At 42.9% G+C, this 25,695-nt stretch overlaps 1 protein-coding gene across 1 annotated transcript in view; it reads right to left on the bottom strand.

Moving 5' to 3' along the window:
• The window catches only part of CDK19 (cyclin dependent kinase 19), a 130,890-nt gene extending 122,809 nt beyond the window's left edge, over positions 1 to 8,081 (bottom strand). Inside the window, exon 1 of the mRNA XM_054819815.1 lies at positions 7,412 to 8,081. Coding sequence (XP_054675790.1) covers positions 7,412 to 7,539 — 128 coding nt within the window. The 5' untranslated portion in view covers positions 7,540 to 8,081. The remainder of the gene's footprint in view (positions 1 to 7,411) is intronic.
• Between the last annotated feature and the right edge of the window lie 17,614 nt (positions 8,082 to 25,695).

Consider the following 25,695-nt stretch of genomic DNA (forward strand, 5'->3'; position numbering starts at 1 on the left):
TATTAGATACACTAATATTTCATAAATTCTCAAAAAACCCACTGCTAAATGAAAGAATTGTCCTCCCACATAAAAGTCTAAGAAAATATTAATACAAGAAATTCAGATACAGAAGTTAAGTAGCAGTTGATTTAAAGACTCTCACAGGATTTTGTTAATAACAACTAATTTTGATTTAAAAGGTTTCTGTACTTTTTTCTTCTTGAATCTGTTGAGGTAGCTGAAGTTCACAAGAGGTATAATAATTTCTAATATCATCACAACTAGCATTTTTTTCTGTCAGTCATCTAACTTACAGTCAAGTGATCCATATAAACCAAGTCCCCAGAGCTGGGAGGTCTTTTATAAACCTAAATTATTTAGATACAGGACACTCATAAGTCAAGTCAAAACAGTAAAGTTTTTGTATTTGCTATACAAGTAGAAACTGTTCTTCATTTCCTAAAGTCACATGCTGAGTTAGCCAATTTATTCTAAAAGCAGTTGTTCTGGACCAGTTTCAGCATTCCTTCAGGCAAACACGCTGTTATTGAAACAAATAAATCTTTTTTTAAGTTCTAATACTTTGTTTCAGTGAAAGAGAATAAAAAATTGCAGCCTGTGTCAGTTCTCCAATGCCAACAAAGAAGCTCAAGAAACAACGTATCTTTGGAAGTAGAATGTAAGAGCTGCCAATCACTTCCGCTAATGATCCCTTCCTCGATCATACATATGGACCATATAATCTCCTGAACCGTATGTTAAGCAGCAGTGAGCACATACAAATAGAATCTTAATTCACAACGTAGAACTCGGCAGTTAAAAATAGAGGAGAAAGACTTGGGTCAGAAGGCATCTATGCAAATCATGAGCTTGATTAAGGCAGAAAAGAGGCAAACACACACTTTCGGTAGGTATTTTCAAAAGATAAGGGCAAATTTAATGTTACTAACAAGTCTCCAGTGGAATTTGGTTAGAACATGCCACAGAAATTCTGGTTACTTGTTACAGCACTAAATCTTGAGAGGTTTCCCTTCACAGTTTACTATGGGCTCACTTATGCACGAGTCTTCATTGCAAGCTTGGCAAAAAACTTCATCTGTTTCTCTCTCAAACACAGCCTCTTTGGCTGCTCATCACCCACACTCATGTCATTTCTTCCTCATGCTCCTACCACCACCACACCTTTGTGCTTGCCGTAGCAGCAAACAAAACACCAGCCAAATGCTATTTGCTTTCTGAAAGGCTATGGGCTATACAGCCCATTTCTGCACTTGGTTTCAGGGACAGTAACAGAAGAAAGGACGAAAGAGCTGTCGGAGAGACCATGTGCAAGAGCCTGTGGGAAGCACTAAAATTACTCATCACCACTTGCACTATCCTCTTGGGCAGGAAGCAAAGGCACCACGTAGTTGCACTAGCAGCTCTCAGTACAGCAGTTATGAAATACTAATCATCTCTTCCTATACCGGGGGTTTTTATTAGAATGTATTGCAGGCAACTAGTTAGACAGGTTTGCTGCTCCTTCTCAACCATATTAAGCGCATTCAGTGGTAACAAGTGTTTTCAGGATTCGCAGGTAAATCTAGTATTTAGGTTTAATTAGCTGTTGAGAGATTATATCGAGGCATGAACACCTTCAGCCATTCTACCCTCCTCAAAATAATAAGGTTTTGGGGGGGGGTTTCTTGATGAAAGTGAGGAACAAAACACAGCTTTTCAGCTACCATCATTGGCAGAGATTTTGCTGAAGAGAAAGGTAATTTTTCAGGATGAAATACATTGCTTTCAACTTGGGTCAATATTTCTGTGATTTAGCCTGTCACAAGATTACATTAGTTAACAGCAACTACAGCTGAAAACTCAAATTACTTACATTCAAGACAACATCAAATAGAGGAAATAATGAGATGTAAATACATAAATTATTATAGACTCTCACATATCTTACAAGTACATACTTGCATTGGTACATAACACTCCAGTTTCACATTCAAGAGACTATAATCTTTGCCACATCAATGAGTTGCCTCTCAACAGTAAATGTAACTGCAGTACACATGCACCCATTCCCCTGTGATTTTACCACCAACACTGTTCATTTGCCACATTTAGTCAACTCAAGTGCAAGTTTCATTTCCTGACACACTCATGCTATACGACTTCAGTAATTTCAGTTCTGTAGAATAACAGTATGGGGAGAACAGTACACAAATTACTGCAATATGAATACTGATTTAAGAGAATAAGCAGATTACTTTTGCCTCTTCTACACTTAAAAGTCTTCTACCACCACAGTGATCTCAGCCATAAGTGTGACCAGATGCAACCTCTGAACCATAACGATATTAGCAGAAACCCCAACCACAGCAAGTCGCCCCAGGAGAAAGCCTGTTTTTCCAATAGAGCCATGCCTCACAGCATGCTATTTTTTCCTCTCTTAACATTTTTCCACTTCTGCTTCAAATAAATAAGATTTATCAAATAAAAAACCCTAAAACAAACAAAAAGTTAGATGGCCAGGACCACAGCCAGCATTCCTAGGTTAGATTATACACTTGCCTTGGCTATTTACTCCCCCTTCCTTTCTTCTCCCATGCATTAACTTTCACTCGACTCTTGTGTGGACTTGGATGCTGTAAGCACTTCAGATCCACATTAAGAACTTTACATTAATGCTTCTCCACACTGGTATCAGTCCAAGGAGGAAGACAGACTACTCTTTAGTTACAAGCTTACAGTACTCCAAAATAGGGGGGAGAAGAAGATTTCATTCCCCCCCCCCATGCCTGTACTTTACAGTGAAGTTTTCGGACTTGCATCACTGTTACCCAATTTCCAAAAGGGAATTCCATATCTGGCAGCTAACGTGAAGCCTGTTTCATACCAATTCTCTTGTTTGAAAGTTACAGATACATTAACAACAAAGTAATCTGACAAGTTACAAATAGTGACTTTCTTAAAAATAAAAGTATATTACTCCATTAGCATATACATCTACACACTTCATTCAGCTGATACATTGTACAGTACAGGGCAATGCCAAACCTTTTATACTTGCCAGAGGACAACATGGCAGGAGGGTCTGCAGAGGCAGCGCCCGATAGTGAGCGGGCGGAGAGCCTGGGAGCTGCCCAGGGTACAACTCCTGGCCCTTCTGCTGCCATCGTCTTGGAAGCTGATCACTCTGTATTTCTGTCGTTACCTCCGTAACAAGACTAAAAAGCATATAACTGCTTTTTAAAAGGTGTTTTGAAACATACAGATTAAAAAATATTACCTACATAGTTATTTGGAAAGAAAAAAATACGTTTGTAATTTTATTTTAATAACCTCTGTTGCCCAAAGCCAGGTAGTGAGTCAAAGAAAAAGAACATAACCTTAGCATGAGAGAAAGCAGCCAGCTCCATTGTTTGTTTAAAGATAAGCAGAAGCAGCAATAACTCGAAAGGTTTTATTCACGTGAAGATTTCAGCTTTTGCAAGTGTTACATCTGCTGTCACAGCTACAGAACGAAGAACAGAGTGGCCTATTTTCTACTTGACTCGTGCATCCCATTATTCCTTGCGTGCTCCTCACTAACCAGCAGCACTATCTTTTCAGCTTGCTGACTTGTCCAAACATCCTCCTGCAGGTGAGCTGACATCCTGGTGAAGGAACAGAAATACTTTCTAGTAGCCTGGGCTGATAGACTGATCTTTCCCGAAGAGTAAAGGGAAATAACTCAGGCATATACAACAAAAACAGAATTTCCAGCCATCATTTAATCCTAAAAATTGCCTCCCATGCAATAAGGGGATACATGAAGTGAAACAACTAAGCACAATATCATGGTTTAAACTGTGATCAAAGAAGCAGCAAGGAACGTAACAAGGAGAGATAAGGCATGAAACTAAAATCACACTTTCCTAACCATGATTGGAAAAATTGCATTCTTTGTTTTACTGGACAAATGTGAACAAGTGTCCAAAAAAACATTAGTGAAAGTCATCATGACGTTTTGAGGTAGTACACACACACAAAAATCATAACAGATTTTCCAGCTACATAAAGAGCTAAAAACTTAACATTGACAACCGAATTGCAATCGTGAGGCTTGTTTCATTATTTCACCCCCAAAGCCACTGGTCCAGTTTTTGTGTACAGTGAAATAAACCATTAGATGGCTTATACAAGACCCCTATTTTCTAGCCCTTCTGAATTACAAAGATATTAATGAAAGTTTTGTAAACCCAGGTGCCTAATTTAGCTAAATGCATAATGCAGGTAATACCTCGAGTCCTCATCAGAGCACACAAACACTACTGAAGCAAATGGAAGCTGCAGGTGCTCAACATCTTTCAAAATATGCTCCTGCAGTGCATGCAAATATCATACCAACATCATTCAAACCTGACTGCCTATTAAAAAAAATAATAATCTTTTTAACTTTCATAGAAATCAATCAGCTCACTAGAAACATGCCCAAATGATACTCCACTCTAGGGTGAAAAAGTCAAACTAAGCTGCTACTTTGCCAAAAAACTGCTTTTATGCCCAAGCCATTCATGGAGATCTAAGCAATGCAACCACCTTTTTTTACAAGCATTTTGTCGAAGAGCTTGCCAAGCTCCATATAAACACATTTTACTATTTCATAAAGTTTATACATCAAGTTTTTGAAACATGAAGTGACAGGCTCTCAGTGGAATTTCTGCAGAGCTACAAGTTTCTTATTGCCCTCAGCCTCCTGAGACCATGAACTATAAGAACTTGCTATAAGAAGCAAGTAGCCAGAATCTTTTCCTTTTATACAGGAATGCCTTGCAAATTTGAAATACTGAAACTCTATGATCAGCCAGAGAAGAATTCCTTTATACAAGGCTCAAAATCCCCCAATGATCAGCACACTGCTGGGTTTCTGTTGCCAGCACTGGAAAAAGTTTCTCTCCATCATTAAGGATCCCTTAACGTTAAAAACTAATGCTAAACATCCTCCACCCCGCAGAGATATTTTAGCTAGATATTTTCCTAAGGAAATCACCTTATCTTAATGATTTAGGTTGTTTTCTAATTTTTTTCTAGGTGGTTCACATCTTACTTTCAGCCAAGGTTTTAAAGTTACACAAAAGCAACTCAGAGTGAAGTCACCAATGCCATAAAAAGGAAAGCCAAAAAAGGGACAATGACCCAGTTTCCAGGGTTCATGAAGTAAAACCTCTGAGTATATAGTACAGTTGCATTTGTGCCATATTATATTGCATTTCAATGTGACTGCCTATTGAAACTTTGCACTTCCTTTTACCAGTTAGTTTTCTTATGGTTCAAGGTCTCCCTTTGATTATTCCCAGCTCTGACACACTAGCTATCTTTTTTTATCATGTTTACTTTTGCTTTACTACCCATTTGTATTTATAATACTATTATTATTGTAAGGATTTTGAAGACATGTCCTCTATGGTGCTTTGCAGCATCGATGTAAGTCTTGCGTGTTTCATTTCTGTCATTGACAATGAAAAGCCATTGCAAGTTAGAAATAGACATCGAATTTCATAAAAGGGTAAAAATCAAAGTTCTGCCTCTTTTATACAGTTCTTATAAGCAGTAATTTTAGTATTGCTATCTCAAAGAACAGCAAAACACATTTAACCAGCATTTTGGGTGTTTTTACTACCATTTCCTCTCAAGTATCTCATATTTCTATATATAATATAAATAAATGAAAACTTAAAAAAAAGAAAACACAACTACTAAATCCACAGATATTAGAAGAGCTCAGTGGCAGCTGTAATACCCAGAAAGGCTTTAACATTTCCTTTTCAAGTTAGCTATGCTCTAGTATCCTTAAAGTTGCAGAGCAAGCTAATCAAAATTGGAGCTCATTTCCCAGCATTTACTCCTCCACCTGAATGAGTGTGCTACCTTTCAGTTATTAATCACTTTAATACTACATCCTCTTAACTCAGAGTTTAAATTTTCAAGACACACATGAATGCAATTTACTCCTACTGAAAAATTCCTGGACTTCTCTATTAATCTAAAGCAGCAGTGTTACATTAACCACTTCCAGAACATTATTTAAAGAAATAGCCATTTTTTTCCCATATTGAGTCTTTTCTTTTTCAAAGGTTCAGTTGCTTATAATGGAAGGCTATCACTCTTTGGCTTTCTGTTAGAAAAGTATCACCTCCGATGTGCAAGTGTATTTTATCAAACTTTACAGTATGCTTGGAACACTTCTATAAATGCAGTCCATGTTTGTGCACTATTCACACACCGCAGTGAAAAAGTGCTTAATGGCTCTTCTGAAAGAAAAGGGTTGTATTCAGAACCTGCATGAAAGCCTTACTCAGGCCTCAGGACTGCTCCTCTTCAGTCACTGCACAGCAGCCAAGCAATCCCAAATTGCAAGCAGAGCTCCCCACTGCTCTCTTAACCACAGCACAGTGAAAATGGCATCCACAGCTCACCTATCCCGTGGGGTCAGCTGTCTTTTCCCCCAGGGAAGAGAAGGAAGCCCTGCTTAGCTAACATACGTGGGCTTAATGGCCAGCAGCCAGCTATGTGAGGACAGGGATCACGCTCTCGCATAGGAAAGGGGGCCGATGGAGACACGCGTCCCGCACACCTGTGCGTACGTACTGACAGACAGTGCCAGCTCTGCCTGCAAGCAGACACGCCGCCAAGCCAAGCCTGCCCGAACCCGGGTTCGGCAAGGTACCGGCGGCTGAGGCCAGACCAGGGACCAACACGCTCCCCGGGGGTTTCCCGGGCCGCTCGGGCACACCGGCCTGAAGGGGAGAACCCGGGGAGGGGCGGTCAGTAGCCAGGTGCTCCTCGCATTAAACTTGCTCCTTTTCCAATCCCCTGCAAGTTCAATGCAGAATGTCAAAGCACGCACGCAGTCACACAAAAGATGAAAGCGATGACGTGAAACCCGGTACGAGAACCAAAGGCGATCCCAACGGCACTGCCTGCTGACACAACACCCCCCGCCCGCTCCGTCGGCGGGGGGAGGCAGAGCGGGACGCGCCACCGGGGCCCCGGCCACCACCACCCGCCGGCGGTGGAGCGCTGCCGCGTCCCATGGCCGCCAGGACGGAGGGCACACACGGGGGACCGCGATAGCGGGGTGGCGGGCGCAGCCACGGGGTAGAGACGGGCGGGCAGGCTCGTTTTCCCCTCACGCGATGCCAGGGCTCGGCGGGCAACCGGGCACCGATCCCCGGTCGCACACGCACCGCAGGGCCGCGGGCCGCCCCCCGCCGCAGGGCCGGGGCACTGGGGCCCGCTCCCAGCGCGGTGCTGGGGCTGCCCGGGCCGGCTCCGCGCTCCGGGCCCTGCGCGCTGCCCGAAACGTTCCGGGGAGGGGAGGGCGCCGGGGGGTGGGGGGGGGGAGGGAAGGGGGACCCCGGCGGCCGTTGGCGGCGCGGCCCGGCGGCGCGGCCCTTACCCGTCCTTGCGGCGGGCCTTGTAGACGTGCCCGTAGGTGCCTCTGCCCACTTTGCAGCCCTCGTACTCGAACAGGTCCTCCACCCGCTCGCGCTCGGCCGCCAGCTTCGACTTGAACTCGTAGTCCATGTCTCGCCCATGGGCGGGGAGGGACGGGCAGGGGACGCGGCGGTCAGATCAGCACCCCCAGCTAGCGCAGCCCCCTCCCGGCGCCGCCATTTCCGGGGCTCGGCGGGGGCGGCGGGCGGGCGTGAGGGGAGGGTGGGGGGGCGGTTTGTTTTTGTTTTGGTTTGGGGCTTTCTAGCGGGGGGAGGGGGTGCGCTCCGCCGCCACCCGCTTCAACTGGGCTCCTCGCGGCGCGGCGCGGGGGATGCCGGGAGTCGTAGTGCGGCTGCGGGTGCTGTCCCCGGCGCCGCGGGCGGGACGCCGTGGTGGCAGAACTACAACTCCCGGCATGCCCCGGGCCTCCCCGGCCAGCCGGCGTCGGCGCACTTCGCTCCCCGGAGACACCGAGCGTTTCAGCGGCCGCTGGGAACTTGCTGACTCTTCACATTGCGGGGCAGCAGGCGGGAGCGGCGAGCGCGGCCGAGCTCGGCGCCTCTCGCTGGGAGGGAGGACGCATGCCCCGCCGCCGCCGCGCCTCGCAGCGCGCACGGGGCTGCGGGCCGCCGAATAGTGCGGCAACTTGTTTATCTCGCGAGCTGCCACTCAAGGCCAAGCCCCGCCTCCTCGATGGATACTGCCCTCTGATTGGTCGGTCTAGCCCCGCCTCCGCGGTAGCTCTGCCGCGGGTACCCGCCGGCGGCTGAGGGCGCGGGTGGGACTTTGCAGCCGTCCCGCCCGACGTCCGTAGCGGCGCGGGTCGGGTCAGGCCCGGCCCGGCCCAGCCCGGCCCAGCCCAGCTCAGCTCGTGTCTGTTTCGAGGCAGCGGCCCGAGCCCGTGGGGTTGCGGCGTTGGGAAGGAACCGCTGCTCGCCTGAAGGGCGGCGGCGCGGCCGCGGGAGCGGCAGTTGCCGCCGCTCGGCTCGGTGATAAGCGGCGCGCCGGAGCGGCCGTTGGACCGCGTCCCGTGCCGGCAGCGCTCGGGCCCTGGCCCGCCCAAAGCGAACAGCTCGTCGGCGGAGCAGAGGCTTCGTGCGGGTGTGCCGGTCCGCGCCCGTTTGGGGCCGAACGGGGAGCAGGCGGAGAAGGCGGCCGGAGCAGGTGGAGGCGACCTGCGCCGTGTCACCTTTGTGTGGCTGCGGTTCCGTGACGGAAACACGAATTCTCAGAAAGTGACTCGCTGTAGCCAGACGCTGCTAAATAAACTCAGTTTTCATACTAAGGATCACAGGGGCCGATGACAGCGTTTGCATTCACATGCTAACCCAGGCTTACCGCTGAGGCTTTCTGATTCAGTACCGTAGCAAAGCTATGGTCCCTTCAGCCTTAAGCATAGAGACTTTTAGACAAACAATGCTACTTTCAGGTTCAGATGCCACGCTGTGCATTTTGAGATCATAGAAATATTTAGACCTTTTAAAATTATGTCTCGGTCTCTCTCATTCAGGGATTTCTTTGTGAAAAACATCACTCTGTAAGCATATTTGCACTATGGAAGCACCATGCAGAACTAACCAAATATCAAGGTTATATCCTGTCATACAAGCAAGTAATAATCTCTGCCTCGTGTACAAGTAAGTAATAATCCCCACCTCGTGTACACAACCTCAGTTTGTAACAAGTGAATGAAACAGAATGAAACCAGAGAAGGGAAGAGTAAAAATGGAGGCTGCCCATATACGGAAACCACCTTGGTTCATCACCTGCCCAGCCAGCATTAGTTACCTAAATGGAAAGCTTTCCCACTGCCTAACACACTGGATGGGAGGGGTAGATGAGCTGATGAGAAGCTGTCATTGCTGACAAAGCAAAGGGAGGGGTCAACTGCACTATAAGGTAAGGTACTATATATGATTACTAGTGCATAGCTAAGTCATGAGGTCCTAAGCAGAAGTTTGTTTCTCAAGCAATGGCAGAAGGAGTGTAACCATTTTGAAGTGATTATTTCTTCCAGAAGGCAATAGATGATTCAGAATTTCCCTTGTGCAAGGTAGCTAACAACCGAAATTCTCAGAAAACATCACTCTTTTACAAAAGTAATATTTTCCAGAGAACTACAAGTGCTTCTCTCTGCAGTTGCAGATACAGATCTTTCTGAACAAGGCCCGATCATGAACTGGCAAATTACCTAAACACAGGAGAGAGAAAGAGCCATTGATCTTTCAGTGTCAACATTAAAGACATTTGCTAAAATTAGAGCTAACCATTTAAACTTTGCAAAGCATTCACATCTTTGGTCACCTAGTAATCAAAGCCAACACTGAGAAGAAAGGGACACAGACTGAAAAAGACAAGCACGTAGAAGGTTATGTTACCCAGTTGTATTCTCCAATTTTAAAGTCACTAGGAATAAGGACTACCTTGCTATTGGTAATAATAAACTCTACAAGTAGTTCCCTTGGCCCTCTTTGGCCAAATAATAGCTGTTACTGACCATTTTCATCACTAAGGCTTTTGTTTTCTACTCTTTCAATTCCACCATGTAATGACACGATTGTCTTTTACTTTAATTCACTGTTTGTCTGCAACCCTGGTGAGAGAGGGCTAACAGCACCCCCCATTACAGAAGCCCAGCTAGGCCGGCATTTGTAAGCCAAGGCAGCTTAATTCCCCTCTGCCCTATATTGTACCCACCTCCCTACTGTTGCAAACAGCCATTTTATTCTTTCTTCCATAAACTGCTCGTGCTTTGCCAGTAAATGTTTTGGTCCTATCTGCTGTACTGGGAGGCTGTCTGAGAGAAACTTCTCCAACAACTGGAAGCTTTTTGAAAATTTCAAACCTACATTTCCCTGTGACCAGTCCACGTCCATCTTTTCTTCCTGTGCAAATACTGTCCTGAAGTAGCCTTTCCCGCTTTCCTGCATGTATCCCCTGCCAAAAGTATTTATAGACTGCAATCTCATCCCCACACAGCCTTTATTTTGCTGGACTAAACAAGCCATGCTCTTCTCATTCCCCTCGTGAGCCCCCTCAGTGGAAGCTGGACCAGTACAAGCTGGTTATGAGAAATGCAGAACATTATCTGTGCCCCGGTTCCTTCTCTTGTGACACAGCCCTGCTTCTAGTTTCTGAATCCTTACATTGGCCACATAAAAGCCATTAAAAGTGCAGAATCAACTAAGCAGCTCCAAGCATAGGCCAGCTCAGAGGCTAGTAAGAACGAGGCTACCTTCTCATCTGAAGCAAAAGTTTTATCAATTCACGGTTAAAAGATGGAAATGGGCGCATTCATCTCTTCTTGAGGTTAGAGCGCATGGCAGGATTCCACTTCAAGTTCATCAAGATGGAGAAAATTGTTTATGTGGGCACACACTGTCAGGCTTGCTGGAGAACAGCTGCCTGGCATCTCCTCTCCAGATGGTTCCCAGAGGAGGAGCAGCAGCGGGCAGCCATTTACAGAGCAGAGATGAATCTTTGAGCCAATGGGCCAAGAGAAAGAGGCAGAACAGTACTGTGATATTTCCATTGCTCTTCCACGTTAGTAGAATGGTTGTGATACCGGTAATACATATTTAATAGCATTCACATTTTTTAAAAGTGTTTTATTAATTGTATTATTCACTTTTAGTCAGAAGAGAGATATAACTGTAACATTTTTAATATGTAATGCCCTATCTGTTATTAATTGTGCTGATGCAGTGTTGTGGTTTCGCCCCAGCCGGCAGCTAAGCCCCACGCAGCCACTCGCTCAATTCCCCCCTAGCTGGGATGGGGGAGAGAATCGGAAGAGTGAAAGTGAGAAAACTCGTGGGTTGAGATACAGACAGTTTAATAGGTAAAGCAAAAGCCGTGCACACAAGCAAAGTGAATCAAGGAATTCATTCCCCACTTCCCATGGGCAGGCAGGTGTTCAGCCATCTCCAGGACAGCAGGGCTCCGTCATGCCTAACGGTGACTTGGGAAGACAAACGCCATCTCTCCAAACGTCCCCCCCTTCCTCCTTCTTCTTCCCCCAGCTTTATATGCTGAGCATGACGTCACATGGTATGGAATATCCCTGTGGTCAGTTGGGGTCAGCTGTGCTGGCTGTGTCCCCTCCCAACTCCTTGTGCACCCCCAGCCTCCTCGCTGGTGGGGTGGGGTGAGAAGCAGCAAAGGCCTTGGCTCTGTGTGAGCACTGCTCAGCAGTAATGAAAACTTCTCTATATTATCAACACTGTTTTCCGCACAAATCCAAAACACAGCCCCATACTAGCTACTATGAAGAAAATTAACTCTATCCCAGCCAAGACCAGCACAAATTATTTGGCTAGCTCTGTTTTTTTAAATTCGTTTTTATAGTACCATAATCCAAATAGTACTAGAATAGAAATCTTGTGCTGCTTTTCTTGAGTATAATCCAAGAAACTGGTCTCAAAATAGGCTGCACTGCTTTTCACCATGATTTTTTCCTGAGAAAAAGAAAACCATCAGAAAATCACAAAATTTCCTACCTTCTCTGTACAGATTGGCAAAATTGAAGAGTTACCTGACAAAAACAAGGGAATTCAGCATTCAGTGACTAAAAAACAGTGGGAGACAGCAAATTAAAAGTGAAATAATTCTGCATTGCATGATGTGCCACAGTTCATCATTGCACAACTACAACTCAACCTTATCGCTGTTCAACTGGCGTAACCACATATGTATCTTTCTTAGCATATCCACTTCCTGTGGATTGTGAAACAAGGTTCATGAGCTTATTTCATTTGGGGTACAGCATACAGTGTCACAGGCTTGCTACAGTTTGTCAGAAAAAAAAAAAAAGCCAGAGGATACTATTAAGTAATACTATTGCCAATGCCAATGCATTGAGAATCAGCATGACAACTGGTTTAGAGGCCCCGACAATACCTCCGAAGCAGAGATTTAGAGAAAGCCTTGAATTCTGAAAACTTAAAAGTTGCCCACAATTATGGAGAAAGCATAAGCTCTAATTCTGAATATTGCAGCCCAAAATTTCATACTTTGGAGCTGCACAGGTGGTGTAACTGAGTTTCCTTGGCTTTGTTGGTATACATGTTTTCTGTCTACCTGTATCATTGGTATCCTTATTCCGGCACCACCATATTCCACCTACTCTATTTCCTTGATGGTCATTAAAGTTTTCAGAAGCTAAAATAATTCTAAACTTCCCTATAGAATCCACTGATCTTTTTCCATGAACTGGGAAAGACAGTAGCATGTAATGAAAAAGGAAAGCTGTTTCTTTAATTATCCTTGAAACATATAAAGGAGAATACAGCAAGACTGCACCGTCTGATAGCTCTCTGAAGTTAAATCCATTCCCACAGAAGAAACAGAACTGTGCTAAACAGATAACTTGAACCTTATCCAGTCCTACTGTTACATTTTCAACTTTTTACATTGGCTGTAATAAGTTTTTTACCACCGTACTGGCAGAATCTATCCTAAAGACAAGCTATAGCTATAGAACAGTATTTCATGACAAGTCTATAGAACATACATGATTTATATAGAGAGAACTATTATACTTTAGTATTGGTCCTAGCCGAATAGATTGTGATGCCCTATTACAAGTGTTTTCAACAGTGAATGTTTAAAAGGACTTTAATAAATTGTCATTGGATAGGAGACAGGACAAGAAATAACAGACACATTTATAGTACTGCATATAACTGTGGAGCACTACTTGCGTACTGCTTTCAGTTCTAGTTACCCCATCTCAGAATCCATATAGTAGGATTATGGTAATGTTCAGGCTTGGATCACCAAAACTCAGAACTGTGACATGGCAAAATGATGGGATACAAATACATTAGCAGCTATTAAACAGAAAACACTGCCTCTGTCTTAGCAAGTGTGCAGGACTGAGATTACAGGAATCTGGGAAGGCAATACAGAAGGGATTATTGCTATCTGCTTGCCCGTTTCTTATACTCTTTCCTTGTGTTCTAGATGGGCCTCTGGTCTGATCTACTGAAGACATTCTTATGATCATATGAGGAGAGGCTGAATATATTTGGATTTGTTAGCTGGGGAAATAAATGATTGGGGAGGTGATAAATGATAAAAAATAAATTGATCCAAAAGACATAATTAGTACTGCATCATTTGCAGCTATTACGTACCATGGTCCAGAGGAAACTTCCAGCTCAGGAATTCACTAGAACACAGTTTGTTAGAATCTGGGAAGATGTAGTAACAAAAGAAATGAGCAATCCAAGAGCTGAATCCTTCCTGCCTGTGAATGATTTTGAGCTTTGTGAAACTATGGTGGAAGCAGATTTAGGGAAACCTAAGAACTCCTATCCTGAGAGCCTTGATATATTACTGAAGTTCTGGTTTTCTTATTTCCACCCTAATTTTATTATTTCCTAAATCCATCTGTGCCTCAATGGCAAAATCCTAAATTATCTAGATTCCAGAACTGTATTTACAGCCAAATAGGAAATGACAGCATCGGCTGCTGGCTCACTATGCTGAAGAAGTTGAGCAACTCCAAATTTTAAAAGAAAGCCAGATGGTCTAATAAGAGCAGGAACCAGGGATTCCATTGTCCTGCATGGTTTATTTCTTTTGGGACCAGGTTTTCTATCTGTAATGCAAGGCAGAATATTTCCCCATCTTTAGAAAACTTTTGGATTAAAGTATTACTAAACCGATCAGTTAGTTTTACTAGCACTGTGCATCGACCAGTAAAGAATTTGCAGTCAGCCAAATTACAGTCAGCCTGAAAAAAAGAACTGACCAAAATATTTTTATACTTCAGGCTATGATCTTGTCACTACAACTCAAAAAAAGATTATCCTGAGACAAATACCTATTGTTAATGCCATATATAGAAAAGACTAAGCACTGACTGTTGAAGCAAAAATACTTTTAAATACCTTGCCACCATACCGCAAAAATTTTATTGTCAAACCCCTATGGTGCTTCTGGCTGGATAAAGAATCAAGAAGGTGACTATGACTTTGGCCTCATAGAAGATGCAGAAACAAGAGTTGATGCAAGGGAAGAGTGGGGATGATGTATCCGTAGACAATCACTAGCTGCTCTTACTACAGAATGTGAATGCTCTTGCTGCCAAGTAAGACTTCTTATCTTCTCACTAGCTTCTGTGTTATCCTCACTCCAATTTTACATATAGACATTCAGCAATGTTAAGGCAATCAAAAGTATTAAATTAATGCTCCTAGGCTGAAGTACTTTCAGCTGCTGTATTAATGTTTCTTTGAAGGATAAAGTGCCCTTGATTCCCTGTAGTCTCTGATAATGTGTTGTGTCTAGTTGAGATGGGGTTCATTTTCTTCACAGCAGCCCGTATGGTGTTGTGGTTTAGGTTTGTGACCAAAACAGTGTTGATAACACACCCGTGTTTTAGCTGTTGCTGAGCAGCGCTTGGACAGCATCAAGGCCATCTCTGTTTCTTACTCTGCCCCCACAGCGAGTAGGCTGACACAAGCTGACCAAAGAGATATTGCACTCTGTATAACATCATGCTCAGGGATAAAACTGGGGGGGAGTTTTTGCAAACTTGCCATTGTTTGCAGACAGTCTGGGCATCAGTCTGCTGGTGGGAGGTAGTGAGTAAGTGCCTTTCCATCACTTGTTTCTTTTTCTGTCTTTTTTTTTTTTTTTTCTTTCCACGACTTAGAAAACTGTATTTATCTTGACCCATGCATTTTTCTCGCTTTTGTCCTTTTGATTCTCTCTCCCATCCCACTTCAGGGGGGAGTAAGCAAGCAGCTGGGTGGGTGTTTAGCTGCTGGCCAGGGTCAACCCACCACCCACAGGAAGGCTCTGAGGAAAGAATGGGAAGGAGCTGGGATGCATTTTATGAGGCTAGTTGCTTTGCCATGGCTCTCATCTTCTACTCCGTATGTGGAAGCTACCAAATCCCTACTGTTAGGACTGGATGGAAGTAATCACAGTTCATTTTCTCTTTCCCTTCTACAGGTGTCAGCAAGAAGGCAGTATGGATCTCAAAAGGATTAACAAACTGATAACAGTTCCTGTTGTGTGAACCAACCAACCAAAGTGTGCTGCTTCTTCCAACCTCTAATGCAGGGATAGGCAATCTACAGCTCTTAAACCACATGGAGCTTGTGTGTGGCTTCTGCAAGAGCTACACCATATGACAGATAGCAGGCAGTGCAAGCATAAGTTTCTGCACATTCTGTATGTCCAGCTGTCAGAAAAAGCGAACAAACTGGAGCCACTGAAACTAAAATTACCCTGTCACCTTGGACCCAGCTCTACTCTCCACCAGAATGCTTACCAACAGCCTGTAATGTCATTTTACAGAGTTTGCCCTCTCTTTAGCGTGATGTCACATGAACTTGAGCTTTCATGTCTCATCTTCCTCAATTTGAGACTGTTTTGTTTGATTCTACACAGCCATAGTCTGCTATCATGGCAGACAAACCAAAATCTTCACCTGACTGAAGTTTTCTTACCATTGGGTAAACCTGTGGCAAAACAGGCTCCTCCACTAACCCTGTGACTTCTGAGGAATTGTAGGAATTTGGATTCTACAGATGCGTGAGGTTTTCAGGACTGTCTGAAAGCAAAAGGAGACTTAAATTTTAGGGAGCGAAATTCATAGTGTCTTTAAATCAAATGGAGCTTCAATAGTAACTTAACGGAGCTATGTTTATCCCAGTCTGTTCCAAACCTCATTGTTACCATTGAAAAAAACTACATTATATGTGTTTCAATTCTTGTGTCTATAAAGTAGGTACAATAATATTTAGACCTTAATAGGACTATCTCAAATCTAATTGGTAACTTTGAACACTCTGAGTATTAACTTTTTGTTAATTTATTGGTTTTACTTTATTATTGAAAATGATAGTTGCTAGTGCAAACAAAACTTTCTTCATATAACCTATTGAGTCCATCACTTGCAATGGATTCTTTGGTATAGGACAAAACACAAAGAGCTGTAACTTTAGCATGTTTGTTATAGAAGCAAGCATGCTTGAAATAGAAATAATTGTGATATCAATGGTAACAGAAACAATAGCGGTAGACTAGCATCAGATTACCAAATTCTTTTCAATAGTGAAATCCTGAATACTGTATGTGGTGAACTGGGTGCTTATGGAAAAGAAGATAAACTAATACAAATAAATTTTGTTTAAATGGTGACCGTTGTGCTGGTTACACTAAGAATCCATTTTGGGTGCTCAGTCCACTTCAGTCTGTTTAATTTTGATGTGTTGCTTTTGACTCAAGTGATTCCCAGGTAGAAATCACGTTGTGCTGTTAAGAAGTGGCAGAAATGAAGCCCTGGCTTCTTTGGATCCACGTCCCATTCTTCGTCCTTTCCCAGTGTCCACAGCTCAGGCTCGCTGCCCATCATCAATCTTCCCTTCCCCCAGTGTCCACAGCTCCCTCCTCCTGCCTCCCAGCTACCAGCTGGGTGAGAACCAAGGGGATGTGGCTGCTTTTGAGCTAGGCATGTGCTGGCTGCCAGCAAACTAAACATAATAAATAACCTTTGAGCTCTGGCAACAGCCTTTCAGTCACAGTAATAATTTGAAGGAAGTGGTCTTTCCTTTATTGAGCTGTTACGTTTCATGAAACTTGGAGGAATTTCATAGCCTGAAGTTTTCTATTTCTGTGTCAAACGTAACTGAAATGAACTCATGGGTTCAAAGGTTATTAGAGAGGGTCTGACAGGATTGGTAGGCAAATCCCTTTGATGATATAATAGATACAATTCCCAGTAGTTTATAAATAAGGATTGAGGACAGAAGGTCTGGGCAATATGTAAAATTTACATACTATTTACAACATTCAAGGGAAATCTCCAAAGCCATTTAGTCACATCACAGCAAAAAACATACAGTTGTTTTGATTTATCAGGATTAATACAGAAATTAGTAGAGACCAGGATCACATTTCAGGAGCCAGAACATGAGTCTTTGTCAAATGTCTGCTACAGCAGTTAGGCATCATTTCCCAAACATATAAAATTGTAGTTTGTTGACAGAACCTAGGGGGATTTATTTGTAAATTAAAAAGAAAAATACAAAATATTCATAGGTCCACACTACACAACCCTACTGAATGAAAGATTTTCACTGCCTTTAGGACTTCCTGCATATGAAAGATCTTGTACTTGAACATCCACAGATGAGAATCATATGCTGTATGTACGAGTGTATTTTCTGCCTTTATTAAGTGCATTCCTTTTTCACATTTCCAACATCCTAGACTGTTTCTGACTTAAATTCAGATACAAAAAGAACTGGGTTTGGCACAGTGCAGGTAATATGATACCTGTTCTAAAGTCTGATAAAATTGCATGCTTTCTTTTGTGTATAATCTCTTTTCCTTGATATCACTTAAGTATTGATACCACATGTCAGCTTTATCCCTCCCAGAACACATTAAATGTTGGGGAGGAGAAGCCAAACATCAAATTCACCTTGATATGACTTTGATGGAAAGAAAAGACAAAGACATGAGCTGAACTCAGTGGCATTACAAATGAATTTATTTCTTTCTGTCAATAATTCAGATTTCATAGAAAGTATGTCAGGTCACTGAAATGGCAGAAAAAGCCATCTAGTGTCAAAAAGATGTTTAAGAAGAACTTAATGCCTGAAAGCAATCTGGTAGTTACACCAATTCTGGATGAACTGAAAATAGAGGAGTAAATTTGGTAAATTACTGACGAGCAAACAATATGCAGTGATTATTGCTCATATTGGTCAGGTAGCAGGGCACATAATACACTTCCACTGAGTGAAACAATATTGAAAATAAAGATAAAAGATGGAGGAAAGCCCCAGAATATGGGGAATTTGATTTCCCAGCTCAGTTTGGTCATGCATAAAAAGCAGATCTAAGTGCTGTGCCGTGACCACCGCAGAGCTTTCAGCAGGCCAAATCCCATAAAATCCCCTTCAGGAGCTCTTTCCTACATACAGAAGCTATATGGACTTAATTCAAGTGATATTAACCAAATAAGTTCAATTTTTGTGTGCAGTTTCTCTTATATTGACTTAAAACTACTTTTAGCCGTTTTATGACTATACATTTTGACCACGAGCACAAATTAAGTTTGCAAACAGTTGTTCCACTTCGAGACGTGGAACGACCCCAGCCCTCTATCACTGACCGTTTGCAAAAGGCCGTTTCCAACGCCAGCTCTGCCATCCTGCTCCAAAACGGGTCTCTTGGCGCTGGGGAGGCTGGCGAACGACCTCCAGTGAAGTGTGCAAGGGGATGAGCCCAGGAGCACCTACACAACAGATGTGGGTGCAGTAACCTGCTGCTGGATGGTGACCAGCAACAAGACATCGTATCTTCATCTGTTACAACTACGTAGGGAAGGAAATGTCAGTCTGCTGCCCTGCTGATGGCTAAACCAGTATAAACAGATCTAAACCGTGCTAAAACCTTGACTGCACACAGCCTGGTGTGCTATTCTTGCTATAGGGATTTGGAGATCAATACAGCTAACTTGGTAAACCCCATGTGCAAATATATTTATAGCATTCTAAAAGTGCATTTTTCACTGACGTGATGATATTCCTATAAATTTATCTCCACACAATGTTATTTTATCATAATCTACAGCAGGAAGTTGTGTTGCTTCCTGAGCCAATATCAGCACAAAAGAAGATGGGTATCTTCACTTATCTTTATCTACTTTATCTATCAACTTACAAGACCGTTTTAATTTAATCTTATCTAATTATACTGTAATGTAAAATAGTGCAGTTTTTAAGTAGTTCTAGGAGGTCTTTATTAGCCTAATACAGAAAAAGGAACACACATAAAAAAAAAAAATACCGAGCAGGGCCAAATGAAGCTGCAACATATCTGGGATGGGCTGGAAGTTATGATGTTGTTCCCATGCTCTGTGCATGGAGCGTGCCACACTGAGGGGTGCTCCTGAATGCCCTTTTGTGGCATTTGCATGGATACAATTTGAAACCAAGTAAAACAGCAGAATAAATGGATAACTTCTGATATTTAAATTCTTCAGTCCCAACATCGTATTTATTACACAATATATTTCTAAGTGATGCTCCTTATTCAAAAAATATCTTTCTTGAGAAACCTATCTAGAAGTCACTACTATATGCAAATATATATTGAATGCATAAATACATAACATATAAAGTTATTATATTTTTCCAATCGTAAGACTGCATAACAGGGATAAGACTACTTGCCTGCTTTGATTCTTCTATCTGTACATTCACTTTGTGTGCTTTATAGCAGTATTGCACATTATCAGTTTTATAGCTGGAGAATTGTTGCCCGAAGTGTAACCAGGTGCAGTTCAGCACCATGCCTTCTGCGTGTTGACATACCATCGTAAGGGTCTGCTCTTCCCTTTCATTTCATGAATTATGGAGTCCTCAGAACTTACCATCCTGCTGAAGGGAGTGAGTTGTAAGGCTATATACACACACAGCTGACCTGGAGAAATGATACTTACAGGCAAGTAATGCATATTCGAGCTGCTGCCAGTGCTTGTGGCCACATGGTGGGCAAGTAATCCCATACTGTGGCTGACAGCCACCCAAGTCCCTAATAGAGTAAGAACTGAACGGCAGTCTTCCCAAAGGCAGCGTCAGGGTTAGAGACTTCAGAAGTGGCTTAATACTTGGTAAAAGCTCCACCTAGGCACTCTACACATCTTAGGAATGCAAATATTTTGCAGCACTCTGATCCTGGTAGGAGGTTCCTTCTTTGTAATCTTATAACAAATCCAAATCCAATCATATTATCCTGTGGGACAATTTTTTTTTTTTTTTTTTTTGAAAATAGCAAACTCAGATATCTTTCTTAGTCAGAGGATTTGAAGCTTAAGTCACTCTGAAAGCTCCACTGTAATTAATATAAGAAAAGAAAGAGCCTGCTAATATAAAAAATAGCACGCCCAGCATATGCAGACAAGAAGCTTAATTTCTTGATTTAAATAATTTAGATACAGCATTAAAAAAAATTAGGTGAGACATAAGAAAGATCGTACATTAAGACGTGAATCTATTTTTTTCTAGCCAACATTCAGTTTACTAGAATAAAAACATTTTGGTAGGTACCAAAAAGAGGTGGCAGGAGCTGATATCCTGAGAATGATGGTATATTGTGTAAGGGTATCCCAGAGGAGAGGCAAATTCTGGGACCGCACACTGACAGCCATAACAGTTATTTAATCCTGCTGGAGTTAATGAGATTGCCACTACCCTTCCCTGTTTTTCCTTTAGAATAATCGCGTATAACAGAGAGAGTTTGATGACAAATGTACAGGTCTTCCCAGCTCAGGAATCACAAACCCATGAGAAGGACCCTGAAGAAAAACTACCCCTGAGGCAAAAAACTAGCACTTCCTATTAAAACACCAAGAAAACTTGACGTACACCCTGTCTCAGAAAAGGTTTGACAAAACATGACTCCATACCGTTCAGCAGTTCAAAACAACTGGACCATTTGGTGCTCTGGTGCTCTGGGTGGGTAGGCTGCAGTATTGTCGCTGCACTCTCTTGTGTAGCAGAGGCCACTTTGCACCATCACCCTTGTTGACAGAAAACAAGGGAGTGGTATATCCTTTTTTTTTTTTTTTTCCAAAACAGATGATCTCAGCTTCTGGTACAGAGCATTTAACATGCGTTTCTCACCGCCCTGAGTTCAATGAGATCAACGTGTGGCTGTGCTGTACGAGGGACGGCAGACCCCGCGCCTTCACATTATCACAGTGAGATGCCTATCTGCTACTGCTACTGTATTTATGCAGAAAATGCGGGAACGCTCAGCAGCTGCTCCAAGGTGTGTCCCTGACAGAAATAAATACCTTGTAGCCCTTTGCATAAAGTCTCACATACTGTGTTAAATCAGTTCAGGGAGCGACATGCCCCAGAAGAGCTAAACAAAATGCTCAGAGTGCCAAATTTGTGCACAAGCTTTGCCATGCCTTGAAAGAAGTCCTGTAGGAGGTAGGGTTTGACAGGAAGATAGTCTGTCATTTAACTGACAGGCTTAAGGTGTTGTATGAGAGCCAGCTGCGACTTCCAGAAACTTAGCATGAAATCCAGAGAATAAGGAATTTGTTGTGTCTATTGATTTTTAAACCAATGTAGCACCTAAGCTGTGTGTTGGCATATTTTCAGAACGGTTTCAACCTTTGTATAGTCCCCTATTATCAGTTGCAATTACATGGCAAAATTAACCACTTTAGTCTCCTACTAAGAATGCTACTTTTGTATTATGTTTATTACACTATCTTTTATACTGATAATAATCATACATACTCTTGCTTTTTTTGTACCGGTGTTTTCCATTAAATGCACTTGTGTCATTTTAAAAAATCAATAGGTGTATTATCTTCAGATTGCCTCGTGTGTTGCGGCACTGTAAGAAACTAGGTGTTGGAAATAAAACGTTAAGCCCCCCAAAGCCACTGCAGTTAATCATATTTAACACCTGACTAAACTGGGCTCACCCAGAGCTTTTGGTAGGATTGGGAATAAACAATCCTGCTCAAGTAATTCTGTTGTATTACGTGAGAGCCCACTAATAGCTGCAGTTTTGATTCAAGGTGATGTAATTCTAGAAGCCAAAGGCCCTGTTCAAATTTAGGAATTTTTTATACCTCTCATTTCTCTGGTACAGCAGGTCTTGGAAGGGACTACCATTTATTTTTCTATGACCTACAGACAGACTATTGATCATAAATCTATTTGCTTTTAATGAATATATGATCATGAAAAGCAAATGAGAGGAGACTGCAGAGAGTATGCTCTGCTGGTTGACCTCCATAGTGAGGCCACAGAGTTGCTTTTTATTTATTCTCTTGAACCTGTACATACTCTACTACAATTAAACTGTTAATGTTTGTCATAGTTATCCATATTTCCACTGTCAAACTGATGTGAAAACTCAGCTTTTGTTTTGCCTAAATAACGTACTTCCACCAAACAACTCACACTTGAAACAGAACAAAAACCCCACCTCTGCAGAGCAAGCAGGGAGCAGAGTGTTAAGGCAGGGAAGGCATCAGTGCGGAGAGCCGAGGGTTCTTTGAAACAGGGTGGGATTGGAGACAGATTCCCAAAGAGTCAAGATGAGTACAGCAAGGAAAGGGGACAGGAGCTCAAGGATGTCCTACTGCATTTTACTTTAAAAGGTATGCTTTTTCTTTGTGGCAATGATTGAACTTGACTTTTTCTCCTAAAAGGAACAGCCTTTTCTTGTCTTCTGTGGTTTAGCATAACAAAGGAACAGGCTTTTAATGGTAGCTTGCTTTTCTTTGGCCTTCTGATTTCCTCAGAATATATATTTTACCCATAGAAAAATGGCCTTTTTATCCTCCTGGATCCTTTTTGATCCCTCCACATAATTTTTTTAGGTTCCTATGCTTTTCTTATCTTCACTCTGTGAAGATATGCCCTTGGATCTTCCCAGTACAGATGGTTGGTAACCTGCAACTGCGTGTACCTGGGCCTTTGTCACTGCTGGGGACATTATGGTGGTCATAACCACTGCTTCTGTACTAGGTTTTACCCTGACTACACTGTTCCAGTGCTCATACATTAAGATCCCCTATATCAGTTCCCCCTTTTGTACGACTCACAGGCAATCCCCAGCAATTTAGCATCCCTGCAGCAATGCCTTTACCCAGAGCAAGCTGTCTGGAAGGAGACAGACCTGCCTGCAGGAAAAGAAGTCTCAGGAACTTCCAAATTCCTTCTTCTTCCTGTTACGAAGCAAATCTAAATCTCTCCTTTGACAGAGGGTCCTAGAAAAACACAGCCTCCATAATTGCTCAAGGACTGATGCAGATTAAGGATAAATACGGGTTAAACAAGGGATAATACACTTCCAGAGCCTCTTTATGCCATAGAGAATGCTGACCAGGAGATACATAATAGAGGGAGAAATATCCTGGGGAGATCACAGGAAAAATCCTGTTTCTGGAAAACATGCTTCAAGGAAAACAGAAGGGCAGATAGGTGCATCTGTTATCAATCAGCTCTTCAGACAACAAGTTTAGGAGTCATGGAGCAAAAGAAACAAGCCTTCCCTCGGGCTCTAATTCCTCCTTGGAATTTCTCAGATGTCCATGGCTGCCTGGCTGTAATTCCTGGTCCGCCCTGTGAACAGCAGCTCTTGCCAGCCTCCTTACCAGCCTGACTCCCCAGCCAGGGAAACCAGCAAAATTTTGACTACCTGTACAGAAACCATACTGGCTAGCTGAGAAAAGACACGGTTGCCTTAGCAGTGTATTAACAGGTTCAACCCATTAATCTAACAATCCAACAAAGTGTTGATGAATTCCTGATCGCGTACATACTCAATCACTGACATTTTGTTTGTTTGCTTTCAATAAGCATATTTAAATTACAAAATTGACTTCCTGTGAAGTTGTCCATAGTAGCAAGTCAGCTTTTCTCCCTGAGAATGGAAAAATGCAGAGTACATTACCACTACACTGAGTGCTCATATGCTAATGTTAAAGCAATCAAACCCCAGTAGTTTCTGTAGCATAAGAAAAGGCTTGCTTTGCAATGTCAATGCTGACCGAATAGCAAAAGTTTCTGTAAAAACACTTGCATTTAAAGCTTGAACACATGTCCTTGTATGACACCCTCGTCCTTAGGGCCCTCAGTTCTGGCTCCCAGCTCCCTCCTCATTCCTAGCTGCCCCAGGTGTCCATGCACCTCGTCTCTAACTCCAGGCAGCCCAATCTGCCTTGCCCTTTACTTGTCCTTCCTGACTTATTGCAGGCAACGTGGTTCCTGCCACTCGCCTCTCTGGCACCGTTCCCCCCTGGCGCTTCTTGCAAGGAGAGCGGGGTCTGAAGTGATGAACTCCTGGGGGACGGGAGAGAGGGGAAGGGAACCTCAGCGAGAATGTTCTGGCCATATAGAGAGGGCATCCACATTAGTATTCTGGTTTGGAAGATCTTTTGTTCTGCAGATCCGTTCCTAGAGGCACGTATTGTGATCATGTGTGCAGCAGCAAGAGGAGGACCCTCCAGAAGTACCCTGCATTGGTGCTGTACGTTCTCCTAGCTTCCAAAGCGTGTTCCTGTGCTCCTGGACATTTCCAAACCCTCCCTCAGTCTCTGGACTCGGACCTCAAACTGAGCAGAATTCAGTAATGAATGTGGTTAATTTGAAACTGATTATTGTTTCTAAGGTCAGTAATGGGAAAACTGACTATCAGCAAACAGCCCTCCTGCGAACAGCTCTACAGGGATCTAATGCTTCCCTTAACCAAACAATGCCATAGTAACTAACCTGATGTTTGCCTACTCAACCTGCCAATCTACTGCCATGCTTTCCCTATTGCTTAAAGCAGGCCTTACAAAATCTGCACTAAAAGTTACAACAGCGTGCTTATTTCACTCAGACTAGGCTTAATAGGATGTGTTACTTGTGAATTTTAAATAAATAATCCAAATTCACCTTGCATTTGCTGAAACAAATATTGAATCTCTTCTTTTTGCTTTCTTCATTTGGGAAGCAAAGGCTAAGTTTCACTATCCACGCCTCAATAAAAAACACTCAAAGAAAAATGTTTCCTGTAAGTACTGTGTATCTTCCTTCACCAGCCAAGGTTTACATCATGGACAAATATGCCCATTTGTATTCAGAGGATGCAGACTCAGGATGCGTCCAACCTATTTCCCTACCACAACCTCGTCATCCCCCGCTTCAGATTCCTCTGTTCTCCAGGCACCACCCTGATTCATAATCTCAGGAAAGTAAGAGATGCTTAATGATCTTGCGACAACTGTTTTCACTGTGGATTTTTCAGCCCAACGGATTGCCCACCATCTGGTAGGCAGGTGAGCATTGCTAACTTCTAGAGCATGAATGCTATTTGCTTATCTGTCATTAGAGTGGCTCTCATCTGGTGTCCCTTTGATGAAGACCAGGGCTGGTACCTCTTCAACATACAATTTCATTTATGTGGCTTTCTTCACTCTGAATTTCTTCATCCACTGCTAGTCACCTAAAACCTGCAACCCACAATTTCACCTTCTGGTGTGGGGGGTTTTTTTTCAGCCTTGAAACATTATTCCATAGTGTTAAGTTATTTTTTCCTCCTCCCCAAAATTTCATCATTCTTGTCCCATCACTAATCACAATTTTAGAAGGACTTGCTTAAGTTCCACATATACGAAAGATATGCAAACCCAAAATGTAAGGTACCTTACCTTTTACAGATCTCATGCTGATGGCAGAGAGAAAATTGCAAAGTGTG

Source organism: Grus americana, chromosome 3 (genome assembly GCF_028858705.1).
Source record: "Grus americana isolate bGruAme1 chromosome 3, bGruAme1.mat, whole genome shotgun sequence".
Classification (NCBI taxonomy): Eukaryota; Metazoa; Chordata; class Aves; order Gruiformes; family Gruidae; genus Grus; species Grus americana.